The sequence below is a fragment of the Rhincodon typus genome, chromosome 17, assembly GCF_021869965.1.
Source record: "Rhincodon typus isolate 14 chromosome 17, sRhiTyp1.1, whole genome shotgun sequence".
Lineage (NCBI taxonomy): Eukaryota > Metazoa > Chordata > Chondrichthyes > Orectolobiformes > Rhincodontidae > Rhincodon > Rhincodon typus.
The window spans coordinates 34,862,323-34,888,580 of NC_063348.1; the positions used below are offsets into that span (position 1 = coordinate 34,862,323).

At 39.9% G+C, this 26,258-nt stretch overlaps 1 protein-coding gene across 1 annotated transcript in view; it reads left to right on the top strand.

Annotated features, from left to right (window-relative positions):
* ctr9 (CTR9 homolog, Paf1/RNA polymerase II complex component) overlaps nt 1-26,258 on the top strand; it is a 65,549-nt gene that overhangs the window by 8,913 nt on the left and 30,378 nt on the right. Inside the window, exons 4-15 of the mRNA XM_048607346.1 lie at nt 1,432-1,671; nt 2,310-2,427; nt 3,453-3,542; nt 6,648-6,796; nt 8,263-8,370; nt 8,709-8,816; nt 10,044-10,280; nt 10,384-10,473; nt 11,911-12,039; nt 12,362-12,545; nt 15,561-15,649; nt 18,385-18,570. Coding sequence (XP_048463303.1) covers nt 1,432-1,671; nt 2,310-2,427; nt 3,453-3,542; nt 6,648-6,796; nt 8,263-8,370; nt 8,709-8,816; nt 10,044-10,280; nt 10,384-10,473; nt 11,911-12,039; nt 12,362-12,545; nt 15,561-15,649; nt 18,385-18,570 — 1,728 coding nt within the window. The remainder of the gene's footprint in view (nt 1-1,431; nt 1,672-2,309; nt 2,428-3,452; nt 3,543-6,647; nt 6,797-8,262; nt 8,371-8,708; nt 8,817-10,043; nt 10,281-10,383; nt 10,474-11,910; nt 12,040-12,361; nt 12,546-15,560; nt 15,650-18,384; nt 18,571-26,258) is intronic.

The following is a 26,258-nucleotide window of genomic DNA, read 5'->3' on the forward strand; positions in this document are numbered from 1 at the left end:
TCAAGGCTTTGGAGATGGGGCAAAGAATAGCACAAAGGTTAGTAACTTCAGTTATGTAAAGACTAGAGAAGCTAGGATTGTTTTCACCAGAACAGAGAAGGTTAAGGGGAGATTTAATAGAGGTGTTCAAATTAATGAGGGGTTTTGTTAGAGTAAATAGGGAGAAACTATTGCAATGGCAGGGGTTCCATAACCAGCAGACCCAGATTTAGCTAACTGGGCACAAGAGCCAAGGCAGAAATAAGGCATTGCTTTCCATAGTAGATTGTGATCTGGAACACACTTCCTGGAAGGGTGGTAGAAGCCGATTTAGTAGGAACATTCAAAAGAGATTTGGGTAAGTATTTGAAATTTTTTTAAAAAGTGCTTTGGGAAAGACCAGGAATTAATTAGTTCTTTCAAAGAGCCTGAATAAATATAAGATGGGTGGACTGACCTTCTTTGCTCTCTAATTCTAAAAGCCTTAAGTAATTATCACATGGAGACTGAGGTATTTATGATAATTTTATCCTTCTGTATTCTTTATAAAAGCCAGCATCTATTGTTCAATACTAGTTGCTTTTGCCCGGGTGACAATAAGCTCCTCCTTGAATTGCTGCAGTTCATTTGTTATAAACAATGCTGTTCCAGAATATTATCCCAGTGAATGATGGCAATATATTTCAATGTGAGTATTGTGTGACTTAGAAGGGAACTCGCAAATGGTGGAGTTCCTGTGCATCTGCCGCCTTTGTTGTCCTAGGTGGTAGAGTCATAGGTTTGGAAGGAGTGGTCAAAGAAACCTTTACACATTGCTTCAGTGCATCTCACTGCTGCTACTATGCACTGATGGCAGATGGAGCAAATGTTTAACATGGTGGATGGGTGGTGTCGAGCCTCTTGAGTATTGTTGGAGCTTATTTGGCTTGTCAAGTTCCCGATCAGAGAGAATTGGCATGGATTTGTGATGGGTAGGCCATATCTGGCCAAATTGTTTGAGCAGATCCTTAAGATTAAACGTTTTTGGTTGGTGGCAGAAGTCTAAGAAAAGGGGCTAAACTTTAAAATCAGAGTCGGGCCATTCAGGAGAGAAATTAGGATACATTTCTTCATGCAAGAGATGGTAGAAGTGTGGAACTCTATCTGACAAAAAAACAGTAGATTCTTGCTCAATTATCAGTTTTAAATCTGAGGGCAGTTGGTTTTTTTGGTAGCCAAATGTGTTAAGATTTAGCCAAGGCAAATGGATGGAGTGAGGACATGGAGAAGCCATGCCTTTATTGAATGTTTTTCCTCATGTTAGATACAGGACTGACTGTGCATGTCATCTATATGGCAAGCAAATATTGGTTTTAAAAAAGTTTTGAATTGGATGTAATCTTATGAAATTTCAGGACTCTTAGAATTTATTTTCATTCTCGCAGACAAAATAAAATCTTTTGTATCTTACAGCTGGAGTACTTCAAACAAGGAAAGACAGAAGATTTCGTGAAGTTACTGGAAGCTGCTCGTATTGATGGAAACCTGGATTATCGAGATCATGAGAAAGACCAGATGACCTGTCTGGACACTCTTGCTGCTTACTATGTGCAACAGGCTCGGAAAGAGAAGAACAAAGATGCAAAGAAAGAGCTTATCACACAGGCTACCTTGCTGTACACCATGGCTGACAAAATCATCATGTATGACCAGGTAAGTTTTCAAGCTTTGGGCATGAAGGACGGTATGGTATGTAATGGTAAAGCGAAGGATGGAGGGATGCTTTGGGAACCATGAAGTACAAAAAGTTGCATGATCCACATAGGCATACTGCATTAGCCATAACCAAGACTCAAATTGCTGTGAGATTGGATCAAAAAGACTACCTTCTGAAAGAAGTCTCACTAATTTGCATTTGAATGAACTAACATACATTTCTCATGGAGTAAGATTGAGAAATACTTGCCCTAGTTGTTCTGGAAACTAAGTCTGAAATACTCATTTGAAAAGTTTTTAAAATTATGAACATTTTGAAAGAAAAAGATGTATCCATTTATGGGGGGGTTCAGAACTATAGGCAGTCAGTATAAAATACCAAAAGGGAATTTCAGGTGATACCTAACTTGCTACCCCAATGAGTAGTAAAAGGGAAAAACATAAGTGGATTGTAGGGGAAAATAGATAAGTACATGAGGACAAAAGGAATGGAAAGTTGATGGGATGAGATGAAGTGTAGTCTGGAAATATTGCATGGAATAACATGTTTCTGTGCAGTAAATTCAAAATAATTGATGTATTTTCTGTTTGCAAAGTGCTGTGCCTGACCTTGTTCATGCTGTTTGTCTTTTTAGAATCACTTGTTGGGAAGAGCCTGTTTCTGTCTGTTGGAGGGGGATAAAATGGACCAAGCTGAAGCACAGTTCAACTTTGTACTAAATCAGTCACCAAATAACATCCCTGCACTCTTGGGTAAGAATTTTATTAATATGCGCTTTGCAATGGCATGTTGATTCTGCTTGCGAGAAGAGGCAGAACAACAAAGTAGAATTGGTTATGAGCAGTTAGGTCAGGAGGGGTGTCCAATCTCTTTATAAAATCATATGAGTGCATACCATGGAGTCTGAAGAGGCTGCATGTCAGACTTAAACTATGTAGTGTCACTACATATAGCTGTGAAGAAAAAATATTGTTTGAACTTCTTAAAGACTCTTTAGAACCAATTAAGTACTTTTGACGTGTGATTCTCGTTGTAATGAGGGAATTACAGCAATCAGTTCCCTCGCAAGCAGTTCCCATCAGTAAGTTAAATATGCACATAATTTGTTTAGCTGTTAGTTGATAGATAGATACAGGGAGAATATCACTACTCCTCTTCAGATAGTATTATTTATTTCTTTTACATCCACCTGTTTCTTACAATTGAATGTAAATAATAGAACAATTCCCATAGGTAGGAACAGACTGAAACTGTTGTTGCCTGTGCCATTTATAAATAAGTGCGTAAAAATTGGCTCCAGCTTTCCCTTCACTGCCTAACTTTTTGGAGCATAACACATCTGACAGGACAGACAGGTCTTTGATCCAGCGCTTAACTCAAAGACAGCACTTCCAACAGTTTAGTGCTCCAACAGTACTACTCTGGAAGTGTGGGCCTTAATTGCGTGCTGAAACTTCAATAGTCATGATTGAACCTAATACCTTCAAACTCAGATGAGGGTATGACTAATGTAGACAGGGCTGTTGGCATTAAGATATCTTACAGTTCTGGTTAAGCAATTATCTAATTTGGTGTTTATTTGCAGTGAGACAATGGTGTCAAGAGTGTCTAACTTTAAACCTACAATGCACCGAACTCAACCAGAGCAAATTAATAAACACAGGACTGACTTCATAGCTGGACTGCTGGGCCTCTCAAGCTGCAGTTTTAAAACCCTCAGTGAATAATCAAGTTAATGCGCTAATTTGTTGAATGTCTCTTTATTTTCTCTCTTCAGGTAAAGCTTGTATCTCTTTTAACAAAAAAGATTACAGAGGTGCTTTGGCCTATTATAAGAAAGCCCTTCGGACCAATCCTGGATGCCCAGGTGAGGAGTAATTCTACACTCCTAGCCTCAAGTTCAAAGAAAATTCAAATAGTCTTTATTTGTTAAACCACAACTACCTTCTTGTAAATGTGCCGGTTAATTTACCTTTAATAATTGTTGTGTGAGTATTTAGAATGCAACGAATGAAAAAAGTTTGTTTAAAATGTGAATTGCTGTGCAAATAAAAGTGTAAAATCATAATTTGAAAACCATAACTAGAGTCATGTCTATCCCTTCCGATCTGTCCTGGTTAGCTATTCCTGAATGCATAAACTTCAAAATCTTCCTTTGCAAGCCCATAGCCACGGGCTGGTACAGATCAGCAGTGGTTATGTTATTGAATTAATAATCCGGAGAGTGAATTCAGATCCCATGTAACAGTTTTTGAACTATTAAGTGCAGACAATTTTGACATTACTACAAAAATATCTAGGAAAAGAAAGAATCCATATAAGTTACTGGGAAGCTGTCAGATTGTTGCAAAATGTCAGTTGTTTTACTGATGTCCTTTAGGAAGACAGAAATAAATCTCTCCTTATCCAGTGAAAACTGTATGTCACTTCTGCCTGTGTTACTCAAGTCCTGCACCAACATGGTTGACTCTTAGCTACCCTTCAAAGAGATCTGATAAATTAATCAGTTTATCAAACTGCTATCGGCCAGTGAAGTCCTTTTCAGACAAGATGGAATGGGAAATAAGTGACCAGCTTTGATAATTATGTTCAAATCTGAGAGTTGATATTCAAGAATGCCTTTCTTAATGCTCCTTTTACAAACTTGTATTCTTGCTGGTTCTGATCACTAATTTTTCACCACTAGCAACTTCACAGGACCATAATGAAACAAAGTATGATACCAAGATGTGTAGGAGATGTTCAATCAGATGACCGGCAAGGTGGAGAAATGTAGGAAGGGAATTATCAAGCTTGGAGCCTAGGAAACTAAAGGCATGACCACCAATGATGGAAGAATTATCAGTTGGAGCTGGGTGTTGTTAGCGTACTTGTAAAAATGAACATCATGCCTTCAGATGGTTTGCCAAATGCAGCAAGTAGATGAGAAGTAGAAGGGGGCAAAAGATAGAGGATTGGGGGCACCAGGGATAATAATACCAGATCAATAATAAAACTTTTACAAGTGATGCTCTGACTATAATGAAATTGATAAAAATGGAACTGTTTAAAGGTAATCCCACCCGGATGGACATTGGATAGTGTGGGTGAGATTGGTGTGGTCACCTGAATTTAGTGGTGGCTAATAAATTGGATTTCAATCACAAGACTTTCCAGTGCCTTCTCTAGGCCATTCCAAAAACTCTGGCAGCCTCAGTGAGGGGAGTGGGTGTTATTGAATTCAAATTTCACCATCTGCCATGGTGGTATTCAACCTGATCTCCCCAGAATATTGGCCTGGGGTTTTGGACTATTAGTCGAGCGATATTATCACTACTCCACTGCCTCTCTGTTATGAAAATAATTTGCAAAGGCTGGGCGTATAATCTTTCACGTGCAAATGACTAAAAGGTGAATCTAATTCAGATGAAAGCAAAATAATGCTGGAATTCTGATTTAAAAGCAGAAAATACTGACCAAATGAGGTAGCAACTGTGAAGAGAGAAACAGAATTAAGCTTTCAGGTTGATGACATTCTATCAGAACTTGAAAAACCTTAGAATTATAACAGTGTTTGTGTGATGACAGAGACTGGGGCAGGGTAAAGAACAAAGGGGAAGGTCTGATAGACTGTAAAGAGGAAGAGATTAAATGACAGAGATTATGGTGCAAGGAAAAGGGGATCGTACAAGGATAAGTATGGAAACTAAACGTGTGTTCTTAAGAATTGTAAAAAAAGCAACAGCATGATCATTACTCTGCACCAGCTATCTGAAATAAATAGGATCTGAAATTGTTGAATTTAATTTTCAATCCAAAAGTCGTACCATATTGACAGATGAGATGTTGATTCCATGATTTAATTGCATTGCTAGATAAGGCACCAGTAGCTGGATGGGCTTTTAAAGTTCCTGATAATGAGTAGATAGGAAGCAAGTAACACTCTTGAGACTTCTGAGCACTCTCCCTTGAAATTTCTACTTGGATCTTAAAAAATATGGGTAATTTCTCCCAATGCTTTATTTTTCAGTTTGAAGTAGTACCCTGCTCTGAACCTCCTCACCCAACTGAGCAAAGATCGGAAAACTGCATGCTCATGCCCTAGCTATTGGAGTTTTCGACTTCTGCTCTTCATTCCTGCTGCTGAATTTTTACAAGATGTTACAGTCTTCCTGCCTTCTTATTTGGTTGCTCTTGGCCCATGACTCTAAACAGAAAACCAACTTACCCATAAGGATCATCCCTATGTAAAATCAAACCTAATGCCATACTTGGCTTTGTCCACTTTATGACCCAAATTTCAAAATAGTTATGACCGTGCCATAAATCTTCATGATAGGATTGTGTGTGATTTGGAAGGGACCTTGATGTTGTGGTGTTCCAATACTCCTGTTGCCCTTATCCTTCTATGTTGGTGGAGGTTGGGATTTGGAAGGCATTGTTAAGGAAGCCTTGAGAAATTGCCGCAGTGTGTTTACTAGAGGTTGCCATTGTGCCTTAGCTGCAGATGGAGTGAGTTTTTAAGTTACAAAGGCATATTGCAGCAGAAGTGGCTGGTTGTTAATCAGAGTGGGAATTCAGTCTGGTTTTCTATTCTAATTCTGCCTCAGTTACATGAACTGTCATTAAGTATATTGAATCACAGAATCTTGGTGCACAGACAGAGGTCATCTGGCCTGTCATGCTGTACCTCTCTACCTCTCCCTAGTTTCTTGCAAATGTTTGTTGGTCGGCTATTCAGCAGTTCCACCGTTTTTCTTTTGCATATTGAAACAGCTGTATTTTTTTTTAAGAGAACACTCATTCCTTATGTTCTTCTCACAATGATCTTAAATTTCTGAGGTCTAGTGCAGATTCTCAGAGCAGTGAAAATCTTTCTCTTTCCAGTTTGCTGTGTCGAAAACCTTCAGAGACATCAATTATTGCTTGAGAAAACATGCATATGTTTGTGTTAAGTTGATCACGTTGTGACTGCTTTTGTTTACTTCCATAGCTGAGGTACGGCTGGGAATGGGCCATTGCTTTGTGAAGCTAAGTAAACTAGAGAAAGCTCGCCTCGCGTTTGGAAGGGCTCTGGATCTCAACCCTAAATGTGTCGGGGCACTGGTGGGGCTGGCTGTCCTGGAACTAAACAACAAAGAAGTGAGTTACCTACTTGGGATTTTGTTGTACTCTGGAGCCACAGCAGAACTGACAAAGAACAGGTTCACCAAATCTCCTGTCAAACATAGTTACTTTTATCACTGCATTTAAAATGGGTGAATGATGTCTTCCATTCACAGAATGCCTTTAGGCAAATAAATTTCTCAAGCAAATCACTATTGGATGAATTTGTAAGGGTGCAATTTTAAGTATTTCTGTAGGCAATCTAATGCAACAGAGCAGTGATATTCAAAACTACGTGTTGAAGATCCCAGCAAAAAGTTGACACAACCCCAGAACAGCTCCACTGTCCTAACTGCAGAAACACAATGCCAGATTCCTAAGGATAGATAATTATTTTTTCCCTTGTAGAATTATACAAGGAAACTAGCCATCATACCTTATCCAGTTACTCCAAATGTCCTTGCTTTGCCTCAGTCCTGCAGTTGTTTCCTTTTTAAGAATTTACTCCATGTTTATCTAAAAGTTTGAATCTGTTTTAACTCCCCCTTCAAGCCATTCATTACAGATCGTAACTTGCCACGTAAAATGTTTTTCCCTGCTCTCCTGTCTGTTCCTTTTGCTAATTATCTTCAACTATGATTCAGTGGGTGGTGCTGAAGTATCTGAGTCAGCATGTTTTGGGTTCAAGTCCCGCATCAGTAAATTTAAGTACTTAATGTAAGTTGATAACCCAAGTTCGTTATTAAGAGAGTGCTGCACTGTTGCCTGGCTATTGGTTGAAAAGTTAAACTAAAACTGCAGATTGGGCGCATAAGCTTCTTTGAAACTACTGAGTAGAAGAGTTCTCTTCTGTGTCCTGGACCAGTATTTACCCATCTGTCAGCATTGCTGAAGGGGATTAAATGATCATTGTCCTGTTGTTATCTGTAATAACTTGCTGTGCATAAATTATGATTGTTGGATTTTCTACATTACACGCAACCATGACTGTATTTTATTGTAAAGTGCTTGGGGACATTTTATACATCCTATAAATGCAAGTTTTGCTTTTTACCTTAAACTTGTGTTCATAGATCACTGATCCCAACTGCCAGTGAAAACTGTTTGCCCACATTTACTGTATAAGAATCTTCTGTTGTGGAATAAATTAATGGGAAACAGAGGGTTCAAGGAGCAATGAAACCTGTTTTCAGGTAGAATGGATTGAGAGAAATTGTGGTTACACTGTTATTTGGTTCTGTAACAAAACAAGAACAGGTTTGGTTTCATGTCTTCTTCCAATTCCTGAAAGTTTATATTCTCATGTATCCATCAATTGATTGTGCAGGGTACCCTGAAAGCATATCATTCTGTTGGCAAAGTGAGAGGCACCTAAAACCAGTCAGGTGAATGTTGATTTGTGGCATTAATGTGACCCAGCTCACAGTTCATGTGATAATTTTGTATTGAATGTATTGGCTATTGAATGTATCGCACTCTCAAACTATTTGTTATTTCCCAAGGCTGATTCCATCAAAAATGGCGTGCAACTACTCTCAAGAGCTTACACAATCGACCCTAGCAACCCTATGGTATTAAATCACCTGGCCAACCACTTCTTCTTCAAAAAGGTACAGAGGTGTCTGTATATGGGTACGGCGTTGTAGTCGTGATGTTAACAGATCATTAATATAAGATCCTGGGCCAGTAATCCATTGCATATAGTTCAAATCCCACTATTGCAGTTTCTGAAAATTTTGAATTCATTTGAAGTGATAATGAAGCTGTTGGATTGTTCGAAAAACCCAACCAGGTGAGCAATGATTTTATGGAAGGAAGTCTGCTGCCCTTCAAACCAACAAGTTTAAAAAAGAAGACTTTTTTTTTAATCAGTCACACTTATATGGTTTGTTTAAAATACAGTGCCATAGTGTTCAGTTTCTGGATTTGTTTTTCTGTCCCTTTCTAGGATTACAGCAAAGTACAGCACCTAGCTCTTCATGCTTTCCATAATACCGAGGTGGAGGCTATGCAAGCGGAAAGCTGTTATCAGTTGGCCAGGTCCTTTCATGTACAGGTGAATTAACAAGAACCTTTCTATCCAGCCTGTGTGATCATCATACCAGTTTACAATAGGGAAGTTAGCTTGTTCAGACTTACTATCTTCCTGTCTGTTAATATTAATAGCAGATGGCCATGCATCCTCTTGAGCCTGCTCTGCCATTTAATTAAATCAACATCTCAATTCCTTTAGCTGCTTTGATTCCCCCCTCGGGTGACTGTCTGTGTGGAGTTTGCACATTCTCCCCGTGTCTGCGTGGGTTTCCTCCGGGTGCTCCAGTTTCCTCCCAGTCCAAAGATGTGCAGGATAGGTGGATTGGCTGTGCAAAATTGCCCATAATGTCCAGGGATATTTAGGTTAGCTGGGTTAGACATGGGAAATGTAGGGGTAGGGGAATGGGTCTGGATGTGATGCTCTTCAGAGGGACAGTGTGGACTTGTTGGGCCGAATGGCCTGTTTCCACACTGTAGGGGTTCTATGATTTATGTATCTCTTAATTGTTACCCAACACATCTCTAAATTGGTCAAAAATTGGCTGAGTGGTCAGTAAAGATAGAAAAAAAAAGCCTTGTTTTTAGTGATGAGATTTCAAGATGGCCTCTTATAGTTTTCCAATTTGTAAAGACTGTCAGTTGAATTAATCAGATGAATGATTCACTATGCATCAAGGTGGAAAATGCAGTAACACAAGTTTAAAAATGAGGAAGGTGGTGAACTTTAGCATACAGACTTACAGGATAGTGGGATATCAGAAGACTATTGGGAGTTGACGCTATCAATGGGTTCTGTCAATAATTCGATAATCTTTGTTCAGGAAGGAAAGAAAGGTGAATTGGTTGAGTTGAAATCCATAGTAAAGGGAGAAAGAGAATCATTGGACCCTTTTGCTGTTTCTAAAAATTCTTGCAGCATTCAGGAAAAAAAGGCAGGGTGAGAAAGTGAAATTATTTAACTTCAGATAAAGAACTAGGTTCAATGATCTGAATGATTCCCTTCCTGCAACTCTTAGGATTTTGTGAATTGTTGGTGAGGTCTGTTCTTCATTTAATCTAAACTAAGGTGTGACTCTCACTACACTTGCACTACATTTTTTATAACTAATGGACAAAAGATGGCTGTGTTCAAATGTAACTATAAGTTCAAAGGTTCTTTTGCCTGGTTTGTTGCATACTGGAATGTGAGCTAAGCTTAGGATCTCATCATTGACATACACTGTACTTCATCATTACTGTGTGTTCACAGGGTGATTATGACCAGGCTTTTCAGTACTACTACCAAGCCACCCAGTTTGCTTCCACCACCTTTGTCCTGCCTTTCTTTGGCCTTGGACAGATGTACATTTATCGAGGGGACAAGGAGAATGCAGCACAGTGCTTTGAAAAAGTTCTCAAGGCCTATCCCAACAATTATGAAACAATGAAGATTCTAGGTTCGCTGTATGCCACCTCAGACGAGCAGGAGAAGAGAGAGGTTGCAAAGGTACACACGTTTGCAGTATTAATTTGCTTAATTTAGCTCTACTCGTTTTATTGTGTCAATAAATAGTTGCAAAACTCTTAAACTATATTCTCTTATTTTTAAGGGACATCTAAAGAAAGTGACTGAACAGTACCCGGATGATGTAGAGGCCTGGATTGAACTAGCTCAGATCCTTGAACAATCAGATATTCAGGTATAGAAGTAAAATACTCTGTGCACTGCAAATCTACAATAACAAAGTGCTGGGAGATGCTCAGTGCATCAGGATCTGTAGAGAGAAAAATAAAGTTGATTTTCAGATCTTCCATGAGAAGTGGAAGAAGTTAGACATGTAACAATATTTAAGCAAATACTGGTGTTGAGTAAGTGTGGAATGGCAAAAAAAAAATAAGTTCCCAAAAGGCTGCAAGACAAGAGAAGTTTAAATAAAAGGATAACGACACAAAGCAAAAGGAGATAATAATGGAGCAAATGAATAAAACCAAAGATGGTTCAGTTAGAGCTTTAAATGACAATGGCAGAATAATTATCAATAACTGCTGTCTGAAAGAAATAGAAATGATGTTTATGATCTGAAGGTATTGATATGAGTTATCAATATTCTGACTTACTCTGTTTCAGTAGGTAGATGTTAGAAAAGAAACAATTTGTGTTTGTGTATCGCTGTGCCACCATCTTAGAACAGCCAAAAGTGCTTTACAACCACGAGGTTTTGCCCACAATTAAAATGACCAGTGTACTTGCTTGCCGCAGGCTGATTGTTTTCCAATAAATTTCTGCCCCATCCTGTATGCTTTGGGAATCACCAATATTGACTTAGAGTAGAATATGAACCAACAATCTCTATCTGTCAAACTGACACTATTATAGAGAACATGAGCATAGAGGTAAACCCACTAAGGCGTCTTCAATTTCAACCACTATCTCTGCTCCCTAGAACTCCTTAAAAGTGCTGTGGATGTACTCCCACAATGCAGATTGCAGCAGTTCAAATAGGTAAGCTTTTAGCCATAATCAGCAACCACAGCCTTTTCAAAGTCATTTAGCAATATATGATAAATTCTGGCCTTGCCAACAATGTCTACATTTCTTTGAAAAAGAAAGGATCAGCACTGTTGTCGGTGATGGCAGTGGAAACCAGAGACAGAAGCTGCCATAAGTTTTGATTTGTTGGTGCCTGTGTTCTGAAAAATAGAGATGTCCAATGATGTCTCTACATTAAATTTTAATCTGCTATGCACGTGCTAATTTCATCAGTCATTATATATCCTAAAATTCTACATTATCCTCCTTATGTTTCCAAGTTTGTGTCATCTCCAAACTTTGAAATGATGCCATACGTATCCAAGTCCAGGGCGTTTAATGTATATCAAAATTTAGATTAGATAGTGGAATATGTTTCAACAATGGACAATAAATGCCTGGGGTAATGCCAGGCACAGTAACAGTCTCTCAGAAATTATAGGGTGTCAAAACACAGTTGAGTGGAGAGATAAATGTTGGCATTGAATGGACTGCATGGCCTTTCCTCCTCTGTTTTTCTTGTATTCCTGTGCAATATATTCACACATGGGTCTTTTTCTGGCACAACTATATTTAGTAATGGGACCTTGTTGAATCCTGTTCGTAGGGTGCCCTATCAGCCTATGGGACAGCTACACGAATCCTTCAGGAGAAGGTGCAAGCTGATGTTCCTCCTGAAATCCTAAACAATGTTGGGGCACTTCATTTCCGACTGGGAAACTTAGGAGAAGCCAAGGTAATCAAACCTTTAAATGAGCAGTTTTACAATTCTCCTCATGCAACTTTGAGAGCTAATCATTGCATAATATAAAATGCCATCTTCCTTACCATTTATTTTGTCCTTCCCCTTCCAACCTCCATCTACCCTGTCCTTTGCCTGCCCCTCTCCTCTTGAGCTCCTCTCCCTCATTTTATTAATTTGTGCTGCTCCTCCTCCTCCTCCTATTCAGGTAGCTCCTTCCTACTTCATAGATATTCTGTAGATATTGGTCCTTTCAACCCACTTTATCTTGATCCGTTCTAAGTTGTGAATAAAGTGAGTTGTGCTTTTGTGGCAGAAATACTTCCTGGCATCACTTGAACGTGCCAAAGCTGAAGCAGAGCATGACGAGCATTACTACAATGCAATCTCAGTTACTACTTCCTATAACCTGGCCAGGCTGTACGAGGCCCTGTGTGAATACCATGAAGCTGAAATATTATACAAGAATGTTCTAAGAGAGCATCCAAATTATGTGGATTGTAAGTAGTACCTCGGGCCTGTTTTATTCTCTAGGGTGAAGGGGAAGTGATGCTTTTCATGTTTAGTCAAGGGTGAATCTGTGGTTTTTTTTAATCATGGTCTATAAATTTTGCATTGTTTGTTTTTACAGTGAAGTCATGTTGCTTGTAGAAAATTTGTCTATTTAGCTGTTTTGTGGATTGTGACCTTGAAGATGCGAAGTGATTTGAGGGGGAGAAAAAAAGAAAAGAAAGGTGACATCAGGATGTCCAAAAGGACCTTAACCTTAGTTAATTAAACTTGAATTGTAGTCATCATTGCAATATAGGAAACCCAGCAGCTAATTTGCACACAGTAAACGCACACAAAGACTACTAAGTATAGAACCAGAAAATTATTTTTAGTGGTAAAATGGTAGAGTGATACATACTTATTCAGAATACTGGGGACAATGCTCGTGCTTCTTCGAATAATTGATTTGTGTACATTAAACTAATAATTCAGAGAATGAGTTCTGATGCCACCGCCACTTTGAGAATTCACACTTAGTTTTTTTTTATCCAGTAGTATAAAATGGGATCAATGAAATGAAGCTGAGATTGCCATTAAGACTCATTTGATTCACCAGTGTCTTTACTCACTCTGGGTCTATATGTGACACCAATCCCACACCACAGAGTTAATTCTTATTTGCCCTCTAAAAGTGGTCAGAATGAAACATTCTGTATGTAAAACATGCTAGCAGCAGTTAAGAGCACAAGACTTAAGAGCCAGGAATAGGTCATTTGACCTTTTGAGCCCGTTTTGCCATTCAATAAGATCACAGCTGATACAGAAACAGAAGTTACAGGAAAAACTCAGCAGGTCTGTTACCAGACCCGAAACTTTAACTGTGATATTTCTTCACAGCTGCTGCCACACCTGCTGAGCTTTTCCAGCATCTCATGTTCTTGTTCCTGATTTACAGCATCTGCAGTTCTTTCGGTTTTTATTAAGATCACAGCTGGTCCAGTTGTGGTCTTAGCTCCACTTTCTTGTCTGCATTCTATATTAAAAAAAACCTTGATGCCATGGTCTTTCAAAAATCTATTTAACTAAATTTAAAGATCCAGCCTCCAGCACTTCTCAGGAAGAGAACTTCATACTCTTAACAACTCTTCGAAAGATTAAGAAAAACTCCATATCTCTTATTTTTAAACAATGTCCCTTTGATTTACTCTTCCCCACAAGAGGAAACATCCTCCAAGTATCCATCCTATCCAGTCCCTCAAGATCTTATATGTATCATCAAGATCACCTGCATTCTTTTAGACTCCAGTGAGTACAGGCTCAACTTGTTCAAACTCCCTTCACAAGGCAAGCCCTTCAACCCAGCAATGTGTCAACTGAGCCTTCTGCGATTTGCTTATAAAACAACTTTTTTTCAAGTAACTGCACTTGAGGTGTGGTCTCACCAATATGATACAACTTTCCTACTTTTATAATCTATTCTCCTTGCAATAAACAACAACTCTTCATTTGCCTTCTTAATCACTTGATGTGTCTGTATACTTCATGATTAATATACCAGGATATCCAGAATACTCTGTACTACAGAGTACTGCAGTCTCTTGCCATTTAAATACTATGCTGCTTTTTCTGTTTTTCCTGCCAAATTGGGCAAGTTCATACTTACCATATTATTCTCCAGTTGCAAAATATTTGCCCAGTTAACCTGTATATAGCTCTGCAGACTCTCCACCTCCTTTTGACAATTTACTTTCTTGGTGTCATCAGCAAATGTAGCTACCATACATTCAGTGCCCTCATCCAAATCACCCATCCAATAGATTGTAATTAGATGAGGATCCAGCAGGTATCTTTGGTACTCACTCCACCAGTTGCAATGAACTAACCTGAGAAAGATCCATTTATCCCTGGGTAATAAGGCCCAGTGTCAACCTCTACAGGCAACAAGCAGTGGGCAATAACAAGTTGCTGGAAAAGCTCAGCAGGCCTGGCAGCATCTATGAAGAGAAATCAGAGTTAATGTTTTGGGTCTGGTGACTCTTTCTCAGAACTGGTGGTAGCTAGAAAAATGTCGGTGTTTTTATGCAGAAAATAGGGTAGAGGGAGGGGGTAAGGAGTAAACGAAGGTAGGGATAGAGCCCAAAGAGGGAGAAGAGCAGTTGGACAGACAAAGGAATAGATAACAATCTGGCTAGGAGGGTGAATCGCTATAAATGTGGACTGTTAGTGGCTAACAATAGGTAGTGTGTAATGGCAGACTATGGATGACAAGGACTGTGAGTGGGGTAGGGGACTAGGACATGGGAGAGTTCAGGCTCTAAAATTATAAACCAATGTTTTCCTAGTTAACATCAGTTCTGAGGAAGGGTCACCGGACCCAAAGCATTAACTCTGATTTCACTTCACGGATGCTGCCAGACCTGCTGAGCTCTTCCAGCAACTTCTGTTTTTGTTTCTGATTTACAGCATCTGCAGTTCTTTCAGTTTTTATTAAGCAGTGGGCAATAACTGCTGGCCTTAGCGACAGCGTGCACAACCTGAAAATTAACTTGATAGAAGTACTATTTGTTAAGAAAACAGTTTTAAGTGTTTAAGGACTCATTCAAATTCTCATTCCTACACACACGAAACTTGTGGCTTCTTATAATTTGCATGAGCTTCTTAGGATTAAAAACTGTGTTCCTGAAATAAGAATGGAAGCATCAATTGCAAGTGTGGTGTGTAAGCATTATTCAGTGTAATGTTTTTCAGTGTACTAGTTTCTTGAAGGGGTTGTACAGTGTTAAATAAGGCTAGGATATATTAATATGCATTCCTGGCATGTTTAAGAGTTCACATAATCATATTAATTTCTCCTTGTTTTGTAATGTTCACATAGGTAGCTTTGTAGGCATAGGAAAAGGCAGAGAATCCCTTACCCTCGTATTTATTCCACCATAGTTCATTCACCTATTCTGAATCCTTTGCAGCATGATTGAATGAGAGAGATTTTATACTCTTTTTCTCTCTGAACAAACTTCATACAGGTTACCTACGCTTGGGCTGCATGGCAAGAGACAAGGGGAATTTTTATGAAGCCTCTGACTGGTTTAAGGAAGCTCTACAGATCAACCAGGTTGGCTCAAGTGAAATTCGCAAAGTGATTTGTGGGTTCCTCTACCAATGAACCAATGATATTGTGACTGAACTAATAATCCTCAACTCCACTTTCCTGCCAAATCCTTGATTTCTTTACTGATTAAAAATCTGCTCCTCTCAACCTTGAATATAATTAGCCAATCCAAGTCCAAGACTCAGAGTTCTACAAATTCACAACCCTCCAAAAGAAGAAAGTTCTCCTTATCTCTGTCTTAATCCGAGATTATGCCCTGTGATCCTAGATGCTTCCACAAGAGGAAACAATCTCTGCATCTAAGCTAAGAAGTCTCCCTAAGATTCTTGTATGTTTCAATAAGGCCATCTCTCATTCTTCTAAGTTCCAGTGAGTTCAGGCCCAGTCTACTCTGCTTCCCTCATGATAAAATCCATTCATACCTGGGCTCAATCTAATCAACCTTCTCTGGACTGCCACCAATGCCAATTTAGCATTCCTTAGAAGAAACTAAAATTCACATTATTCTGTCTAACTAGTGCCTTGTATAGTTTTAGTAAGATTTCTCTATTTTTACACTCTGTTCCCTTTTAAATAAGTTTTTCTATTTCTTATTTTGCTTTCTTATATGCTGAATTTGTATGCCAGCTTTTTGCACGAGTGCACAAGGGGTCCGAAATTCCTCCCAAGGGTTTCTGGAAATCTTCCTCCATTTAAATAATATTCCCCTCCTGTATTCATCCTGCCATAGTGTATAACCTCACTTTTTTCCCTCATTATATTCCATCTATCAAGTTTTTTTGCCCACTCACTTAACCTCTCTGTATCCCTCTATAGACATTTTGTGTCATCCTTACCACTTGCCTTTTTGCATCATCCACAAACTTGGTGAGAGTACATTTACCTCCCTCGTTCAAGTCATCATTATTTGTTGTATATAACTGGCCCAGCTCTTATCCGCATGTTACTCTACTAGTTACAGTTTGCCATTTCTGAAAATGGCCTCTTAATCCCAACTCTCCGTCCTGTTAATCAGGCAATCCTCTATGCTAATACACTTCCCCAATATCATGAGCTCCTGTCTTACTAAGTAGCCTTAATTAGTAACCAAAACTGCACGCAGTACTCCAGGTTTGGCTTCACCAAGCCCTGTATAACTGCAGTATGTCATTCCTACTTCTGAACTCAAATTCTGTTGCATTGAATGGCAATGTGCCATTTATCTTCCCAGTTGGTCAATGCACCTTTCTCTGTACTTTCATTGACTAGTATACTAATTAGTAATTTAGCTCCTAACAATTCAGCATTTGTCAGCGGAAACTCTGTTATTCCCTCGAAATTGTTGGTATCAGTGTGAGCAATGACAACTGGATCCCTTCCCTCCCACCCTTGTTTCTTCTTAAACCCTGAGGAGATGTCCTTTTTCCTGGTGCCAGGCAAGCAACAGAGCCTTTGGGACTCATGCTTATCTAGCTCCTTAATAATACTGCCCCTTACCACCATTAGGTTCCTATTCCACCTCCCCACCCCCAACCATTTGAATGGCTTCCTAGACCATGGCACTGTGGTCAGGTTGGTCATCCTTCCTGCAGTCCCCGTTGTCAACTGTACAGCTTGCAAAAACAATATAAGTGTTGGACAATTGCAGGGTCTAAGGCTCCTCAAAAGCTTCAGTACTGATACATGCCTCACCTACGCCGCTAATTACAGACCTAATTTGAATTATCTAATCTGAGGAAAGTGTCCAGGTAACTTTCCTGCACCTTGATGTAGTGTAATGCCTACATCTCGTCAACTCCGATCCGAAAGTTCCTCAAACTACAAACACGTAGTTTTCATTGGATGACCAAGGTGTCCAGCAGACCCCATATGTTGTGACAGCAGCGCATAACCCATCCTGCCATCGCTATCATATTTAATTTGTGAAATAATTTATTCTAGTAATTAAAATCCCTGCTCTTTACGCCGAATTGTAATTGTTCTTGGACACAACTATCAATTTTGACCTTGGCTATTTTTAAGAAAAAGAGATGTAAAAAAGACTAGAGACCTAAACACAAACTGTGTTAGCCATTCTTTTACGTTAATGAAGAGAAATGCTCATCAAACCTACTTACCAATCAGCTGCTTTCCGTGCTCATGTCACATTGTGATTCATGGTGCCATTTCTGTCACTGGTTTCACTGCAGGTAGGCTTCTCGATCAAGCTAAACTAATTTAAGTCATAGGGCCAAGTAAACTGTGGTTACTTGCCAGATACTCCCCCATAAAGTGGCTTCCTTTCTCTGTGGAAGAGGAAGAGTCAGTTTCCGGAGGCTGAAATGTTTAGAGAAAAGCAACCAAGCACCTCTTTCCTTTGCTTCCTGAAGCACTCAACTCTAGCATTCTATTGCAAGACACAACTTGCTGCGGTTCACAAATTTTTATTCCAATATTCCTTACCTGAATTATTGACATCGCCCTTAGATCTCTATATGCAAACTTTCGCACATGCAGACACATTATCTCATAAACATTCAGTAGGCACTGCATTCCCAATCAAGGTGGAAGCATTGATGATATTCATACAGCTTTCTATTACACTGTGATATGCCCAGTAGTTTGTACTGAACTACATCAATTTGTTTCCTTCTGACTCTTGCCTAATAATGAAATTTGAGGTGCTGCTGTGAAGGGAAATTCTTTGGGGATGCCTACTCATGAATGACTCCCAAAAACGCCATTTTTAAATTAACCATTTGTTTCAATGTTGTCCTCAGGATCATCCAGATGCTTGGTCACTGATTGGGAATCTTCACTTGGCTAAGCAGGAATGGGGACCAGGACAAAAAAAGTTTGAACGAATCTTGAAACAGCCATCAACTCAGAATGACACCTATTCCATGTTGGCCTTGGGTAATGTTTGGCTTCAGACTTTGCACCAGCCAACTAGGGACAGAGAAAAGGTAAGAGATAATTTACATTTAGATTGCATCTTTCACAATCCCAGGGTATCTCAAAGTGTTTTACAGCCAAAGCAGTTACTCTTAAGTGTATTTTTAAGGAATATGCAGTCCTTAAAATAAATTGGTGGAGGAAGCTTGGAGATGCAAGGATTAAACATTTTCTGGGTAAATCAAGCCAACATTTTAGTAGGTGTTTTAAAGCATTCACTGTTTACAAAAATTCAAATGAAAGCAGACATGCAAAGCTTGAAGAGGGAGATAAAAGATGAATCTATGTCTTTAATTGTGGACAGACTGATTTGGGAGGCCATGTGCTGGAAATTGCCTAGTAACAGCCTTTTCACTAAAGTTGCTGTTTCAGTACACTCCTAGCTGTGTTAGTTGAAGGAATAAACGCAAAAAAAAACTGGTAGTAAAAAGAAAGACCTCTCTCCTGTAAAAGAGGAAACCTTATAGCAAGATAAACTGTATATATTTCTATTAGTAAATTATGTCCTGGGAATCTGAAAATGTTTCAGAAATCAATACCTTTGACTTCCACCTAAACTATAAAAACGAAACTATTTGCTTCTAATTGACACTCATCAGACTTTGGTTTAGATCTAAAATTCTGCTGCACTTAGTATTGTGATCTCAATGACAGGAATTCCACTGGACTATGAAAGTCTTCCCAATTTTTTATCCTTTACATTTGAAATCTCCGTGGAGTATTTTTCCCATTTTTGCCTTTTTTAAGAAAGCCATATCACTTTTGCATAGTTATATTGTCTTGTCTGTCGTGTGAATTTGAGATTAAAGAATTTTCTTTTAAATACACAGAGTAACTTAGTTGTTAACCAGTATTGCCATTTATTGTATGAATAAGTTTGTTTATAATAAACAAGTTACTTTGAATTTATTGAAAGAACCTGGTGAAAGCCTCTTCTGTTCTAGATAACAGTAATAAAGAGAAACAAATTGACATCTTGGTGATTAGGTAAAACATTTATACTTTTGATATGACTCATGGAGTAGTGGTGCTTGATTACCATTGCTGTCTTCTCATTAGAGTCACAACAGTTGTCACCTTTGAGATGTGGCATTTGTGGGAGGCAACTCACACACAGTGATCCAAGAAACAGTTGCTAATAAATATTTATGTAAACTGTTTTATTGACATATTTTAAGGTATAAATATTGACAATACATTGGAGAGATCTCTTCTGCAGTTTTTTTGAAATGGTGCCATGGGAGATTTTACATTCATCTGAGTGATCTGACAGACTCTGTTTAATATATCTTCTGAAAGTCACACCTCGAGCAAGGGAGCACTTGCTCTTTACTGGGTACTGGACAAGTAAAAGTCATCCTGGATTATGTGCTCAAATCTTTGGACCTGAACTATGACTTTTAAGAACCATAAGACACTGGAGCAGAAATTAGGCCATTTGGCCCATCAAGTCTGCCCCACTGTTCAATCGTGGCTGATAAGTTCCTCAGCCCTATTCTCCTGCTTACTCCCCGTAACCCTTGATCCCCTTGATAATCAGGAACCTATCTATCTCATTCTTAAATGTACTCAATGACCTGGCCTCCACAGCCTTCTGTGGCAGTGAATTCCATAGATTCACTACTCTCCTGGCTGAAGAAGTTTCTCCTTATCTCCGTTCTAAAAGGTCTTACCTTTACTCTAAGGCTGTGCCCTGAGGTCCTAGACTCTCTTACCAATGGAAGCATCTTCCCAACATCCACTCTGTCCAGGCCAGTCAGTGTTTTGAAAGTTTCAATTAGATCCCTCCTCATCCTTCTAAACTCCAATGAGTATAGTCCCAGAGTCCTCAAACGTTCCTCATATGTTAAGCTTTCCACTCCTGGGACCGTTCTCGTGAACCTCCTCTGAACCCGCTCCAGGGCCAATTTTATCCTTCCTGAGATATGGGGCCCAAAACTACAAGTAATACTCCAAATGTGGCCTGACCAGCGCCTTGTAAAGCCTCAGTAGTACATCCCTGCTTTTATATTCAAACCCTCTCAAAATAAATGCCAACATTGCATTTGCCTTCCTGACTACTGACCCAACCTGCAAGTTTACCTTGAGAGAATCCTGAACTAGAACTCCTAAACCTCTTTGCACTTCAGACTTCTGAATTTTCTCCCCATTTAAAAAATAGTCCATGCTTTTTTTGTTCTTACCAAAGTGCATGAGCTCACACTTCCCCACGTTGTACTCCATCTGCCACTTCTTTGCCCACTCTCCTAACCTGGCTAAATCCTTCTGCAGCCTCGCCACTCCTCAATACTACCTTGTCCCTCCACCTATCTTTGTATTGTCAGCAAACTTAGCCAGAATGCCCACAGTTCCTTCATCTAGATCATTAATGTACAAAGTGAAGAGTTGTGGTTCCAGCACCGACCCTTGCAGAAAACCACTTGTCACTAGCTGCCATCCCGAGAAAGACCCCTTTATCCCTACGCTCTGCTTTCTGCCAGACAGCCAATCTTCTATCCATGCTAGCACCTTGCCTCTAACATAGTGGGCCCTTATCTTACTCGGCAGCCTCCTGTGTGGCACCTTATCAAAGGCCTTCTTGAAGCCCAGGTGGATAAGATCCATTGGCTCTCCTTGGTCTACCCTGCTGGTTACTTCCTCAAAGAATTCTAGCAGATTTGTCAGGTATGACCTCCCCTTGATGAAACCATGCTGACTTTGCCCTATTTTACTATATACTTGCAAATATTCAGAAATGTCATCCTTTGCAATGGACTCCAAAATCTTGCCCACGACTGAGGTTAGGCTAATTGGCTTGTAATTTTCTGTCTTTTGCCTTACTCCCTTTTTAAACAGGGGTGTTATGTTAGCGATTTTCCAGTCCTCTGGGACCCTCCCTGACTCTAGTGATTCCTGAAAGATCACAACTAACGCTTCCACTATCTCTTCAGCTATCTCCTTTAGAACTCTGGGGTGTAGTCCATCTGGTCCAGTTGATTTGTCCACCTTCAGGCCAATCAGTTTTACTAGCACCTTTTCCTTGTGATGGCCACCATACTCAGCTCTGCCCCTGACTCTCGAATTTTTGGGAGATTACTCGTGTCTTCCACCTTGAAGACTGACGCGAAATAATTATTCAGTTCCTCAGCCATTTCCTTGTTCCCTGCTACTATCTCACCACCGTCATTTTCCAGTGGTCCAATGTCCACTTCTGCCTCTCTTTTGCCCTTTATATATCTAAAGAAACTCTTACGGTCTTCATTTATATGACCGGCTAGCTTACCCTCATATTTAATCTTCTTCCGCTTTATTTCTTTTTTTGTTGCTCTCTGTTGATCTTTGTAAGCTTCCCAGTCCTCTGGTTTCCCACTGCCCTTCGCCACATTATATGCTTTCTCTTTTGCTTTTATGCTATCCCTGACTTCCTTAGTCAGCCATGGTTGCCTCATCCTCCCTGTACTATGCTGCTTTTTCCTAGGGATGGATTTTTGCTGTGTCTCCTGAATTACTCCCAGAAACTCCTGCCATTGCTGTTCCACTGTCTTTCCTGCTTGGCTCCTTTTCCAGTCAATTCTGCCCAGCTCCTCCTTCATACCTCTTTAGTCACCTTTATTCAGCTGTAATACCGTTACCTCTGATTCTATCATCTATCTTATGATCACTGCCTCCTAAAGGTTCCTTTACCTTAAGCTCACTTATCAAGTCTGCCTCATTGCACAACACTAAATCCAGTATTGCCTGTTCCCTTGTGGGCTCCACTATGAGCTGCTCCAAAAAGCCATCTCGTAGACATTCCACAAACTCCTTTTCTTGCAATCCACTACCAACATGATTTTCCCAGTCCACCTGCATATTGAAATCCCCCAAGATCATTGTGACTTTGCCTTTCTTACACACCTTGTGTATCTCCTACTGTATCTTGCACCCCAGCTCCTGACTACTGTTTGGAGGCCTGTACACAATCCCAACTATGTTTTTTTTTACCTTTGCGGTTCGTCGATTCTACCCACACATCTGACCCTACTTTGTTTCTTCCTATTGATTTAATTTCATTTCTCACCAATAAGGCAACCCCACCCCTTCAGCCCACCTGCCTATCTTTTTGATAGGATGTATGTCCTTGGATATTTAGTTCCCAATCCTGATCCCTTTGCAGCCACGTCTCCGTGATGCCTACCACGTCATATCTGCCAGTTGCGATCTGTGCCACAAGCTCATTTACCTTATTCCTTATACTGCATGCATTCAGATATAACACCTTCAGTCCTGTATTAACCCTCCCTCTTCTCATTTTCATTTGTTTTTCCAGTGTTTGATTGCTAGCCTTTTCCAAACACACTGTCCTGTTTGTGTCTATGCTGGAGACTTTAATAACCTCTCCTGAATTTTCCTTCCCTGTCATTTCTTACATATTTTTCCATTTAGTTGAATCCACCACTACGTATGTTAACCTGCTGCTTTGTTTCCCACCAGGGCAAGTTTTACCATTCTCTTCTCCCTCTCCTCCACGCCGCCACCACCCCCGCCCCGCGCGCCCCCCCGCCCCACTTTTTACTTTAAAGTCCTGTTGACCAGTCTATTTACCCTTTTCGCTAGAACATTGGTCCCAGCTCGAGTCAGGTAGAGACCGTCCCAACGGTACAGATCCCTCCTGTTCCAATACTGATACCAGTACCCATGAAAAGGAACCCCTCTTTCCCGCACCACTCTTTTAGCCACGTGTTTACTTACCTTATTCTCCCGTCCCTATGCCAATTAGCACATGGCTCGGCCAGTAATCCGAAGATTATAGCCCTTGAGGGACCACAGAAAACATTATTCATATAAGGAAATAGATAAAATGTCTCCATCTCCTGGTGAGCATTGTCATGGGAAATCTGATAAATGTTCATCTCTGGGTATGAGTTTCTATTTTCACCCTTTAGCAGTCCTAAACTTTAAAGTAAGTTCCACTTATACCGTTGGGGAAGGAATGATAGGTAACAAATATATGAGCAACAAAGTCTGACAGTTGGAAAGAAGGGAAAGTTCTCTAAGAGCCAGAATATCTGCAGGTTCTGAATTGGCCTTTCCACTAACAAACCAGAGTTCTGGCCTTAATCCTAAACTGCTACCTATCTATGAAGCAACTCATTCAGCATTCACTTAATAACTGTTAGATTCTGCAGTACGCCCACTACTTTTTAGCAATAAAACAGTGCACGTTTCATTAAACAATATAATACACTGCCCTGCCCTTATGTAGTTAGAGAATATTAGTATACTCTCTAATAAAATTGTTTAAAGAGAAAGGAAATGGGGATTCATTTATGTGCCATCGCAGTCTAATTCCTGTGTTGCTCTGCCAAAAGAAATAATCAGTTTTAAATTGAAGAAAAATTTCCCTGAATAAAACATGCTGGTCAGAATGTCTGCACACCCAGTATTGATCTTAGCAATCCCATGTTTAAAACACTACTATTCTGTGTTACAACCTGAATAGCAATTTATCTGGCATCAACAATCCAATTTTGTGGATTTTAAATTTGTGATTTTCATCCTTGAAATCAAATCTGTCCATTCAGCTGTTCGGCTTTGTAAATTTCTTCAGATCTGTATACCTTTTGGAGATCTGATTTCCTTCAGTTCTGGACTCTTGTGTATCCCTAACTTTAATTGTCCAATGACTAGTAGTTGTGCTTTCTGCCTAAATTCTAAACTTCAGGATTTTATCCCTTTTACCTCTGTGTGTGTCTCTCTCCTTATCAAATCTGTCTTCTCATAATGAGGTCCCCGAAAGAAATTGGGGGTGGGCAATAAGTGCTGGCTTTGCTGATGAATGAATAAGAAAAAAACTTCTTTGACCAAGCTTTTTGTCACCTGTCCTAAGTTTTCCTTGTATGTCTCTCCATCACATTCTGTCTGGCCCTTGTTCATTCTTGAAAATGAAAGTGAACATGTTCATCACCTGGTATTTAGTAGAGTTCTGTTTGGTGTGTAGGTGACTGCTAATACCAGTCTATGCCCTGAAGGTCTGCTGATTAAATAAGATATGCAGATGATTGTGTTTTGCAGTGGATTTCCTCTCCTTATGTTTCTCTTTGCCTCTGATATGCATTTACTTTCAAAGGATGCCATTCTTTATGTAGTTGCACCCAGTGCAGCAACTCTGGGCAAACTCCTGGGCCTTGAAATCAATACCAAAACTCCTAAGTAGAAATTTCAGAGTGCCCTTGCAGTGCTTTCTTCCACTGCCACAAAAGCACACCCCAGATCTCCATAGAAGATTAAATTTTGTAAGCAGGTGTCTGAAATTCTGGCTATAAGACCAGCCTAACTCAGTTGTGACTGTCTCGATAGATGTGGATGCTTGGTGTGCTAATTTCATGTCTGAAATTTTGTCCCGGCACCTGATCTTCAGAAGCTTCTGAAGGCAGCCGAAATGAAAATGGTTGAGATTCTTGACATCTCACTATTACAAAGTACAAGTCTCAAGTGTGGAGCAGAATGAGCAGGACTGTTGCTGTATAGATTTTTAGTTTGGTAAGCAGACTGATGTTTGCATTTTACCAAAGACTATGCTTGCTTTCGCAATTCTTGCATTTGTCTCAATGTGAATATAATTGGCTCAAGAAGATGTGCTGTGTAGACAAAATTTATCTACTGCTGACAGTTTATGGTCACGGACTGAAAGCTGGCGCTCAGGATAACCCGTTCGTTAGTTTTCTTCATGCTGCTTTTAGCAAATTGTCTCATTAATCAGAGCAAAAGCCCATACCACATTTGCAGTTCCAGCTTTGAAGGGCAACTAGTGCCTTATCCTAGGCAAACAGGAAATCACGTTCTTGTAGACCTTGCTCTTTGCCTCGAGTCATCACAGATTGAGCAGCCATCCATGCAAGCACCATATCAATGAATCCTGGACCTTGTCTAAATCAACATAGTTCACCTAACAGCAGATTTTAATGGAGGTGTTGCACTTAGCAGTTCATAAAGGCAATGGCGAAGATTTTGTCAGTGGTCGGGATGAGTGAGGTCTCTCTATGACTATCACAAGTTCCTTTCCGCTTGTACAGGTGAATAACATCTTTGTATTAGTATGCAATAATTGTTTGCTGTCTTATAGACTGACAGTATTCGGTGAGCTTCTTCACCAAATGTTGACCTTCAACCTTGTAGGTCTCAGCTCAGACAATATTAATTCCTTTGCCACTTGACTAAAATGATTGGGATGAGGGAATTAAATGTAAACTCTCCAAGATTGCGGATGGCACAAAGCTTGGTGGGAGCTTGAGCTGTGAGGAGGATACAGAGATGCATCATTCTGGAAGAAGCATCAAGACAAAGACATACTGTATGAATATATTGCTGGGAATCTCAGAAGAACAGAATCCCTGAAAGCAGCAGAGCAGGTTAACAGGGTAGTTAAGAAAGCATACAGGACATGTGCCTTTATCAGTCAAGACACACATTATGACAGCAAGGAGAAAATGTTGCAGCTGTACAGAACTTTGGTCAGGCCACAGCTGTAGTACTGTGCAGTTCTGGTCTGTAGGAAGAATGTGATTTGCACTGGAGGGGTTGCAGAGTAGATTCACCAGGATATTGCCTGTGATGGAGCACTTAAGTGGTGAAGAGATTCTGGATAATCTGGAGATAGTAGGAACTGCAGATGCTGGAGAATCTGAGATAACAAGGTGTAGAGCTGGATGAACACAGCAGGCCGAGCAGGAAGGCTGAC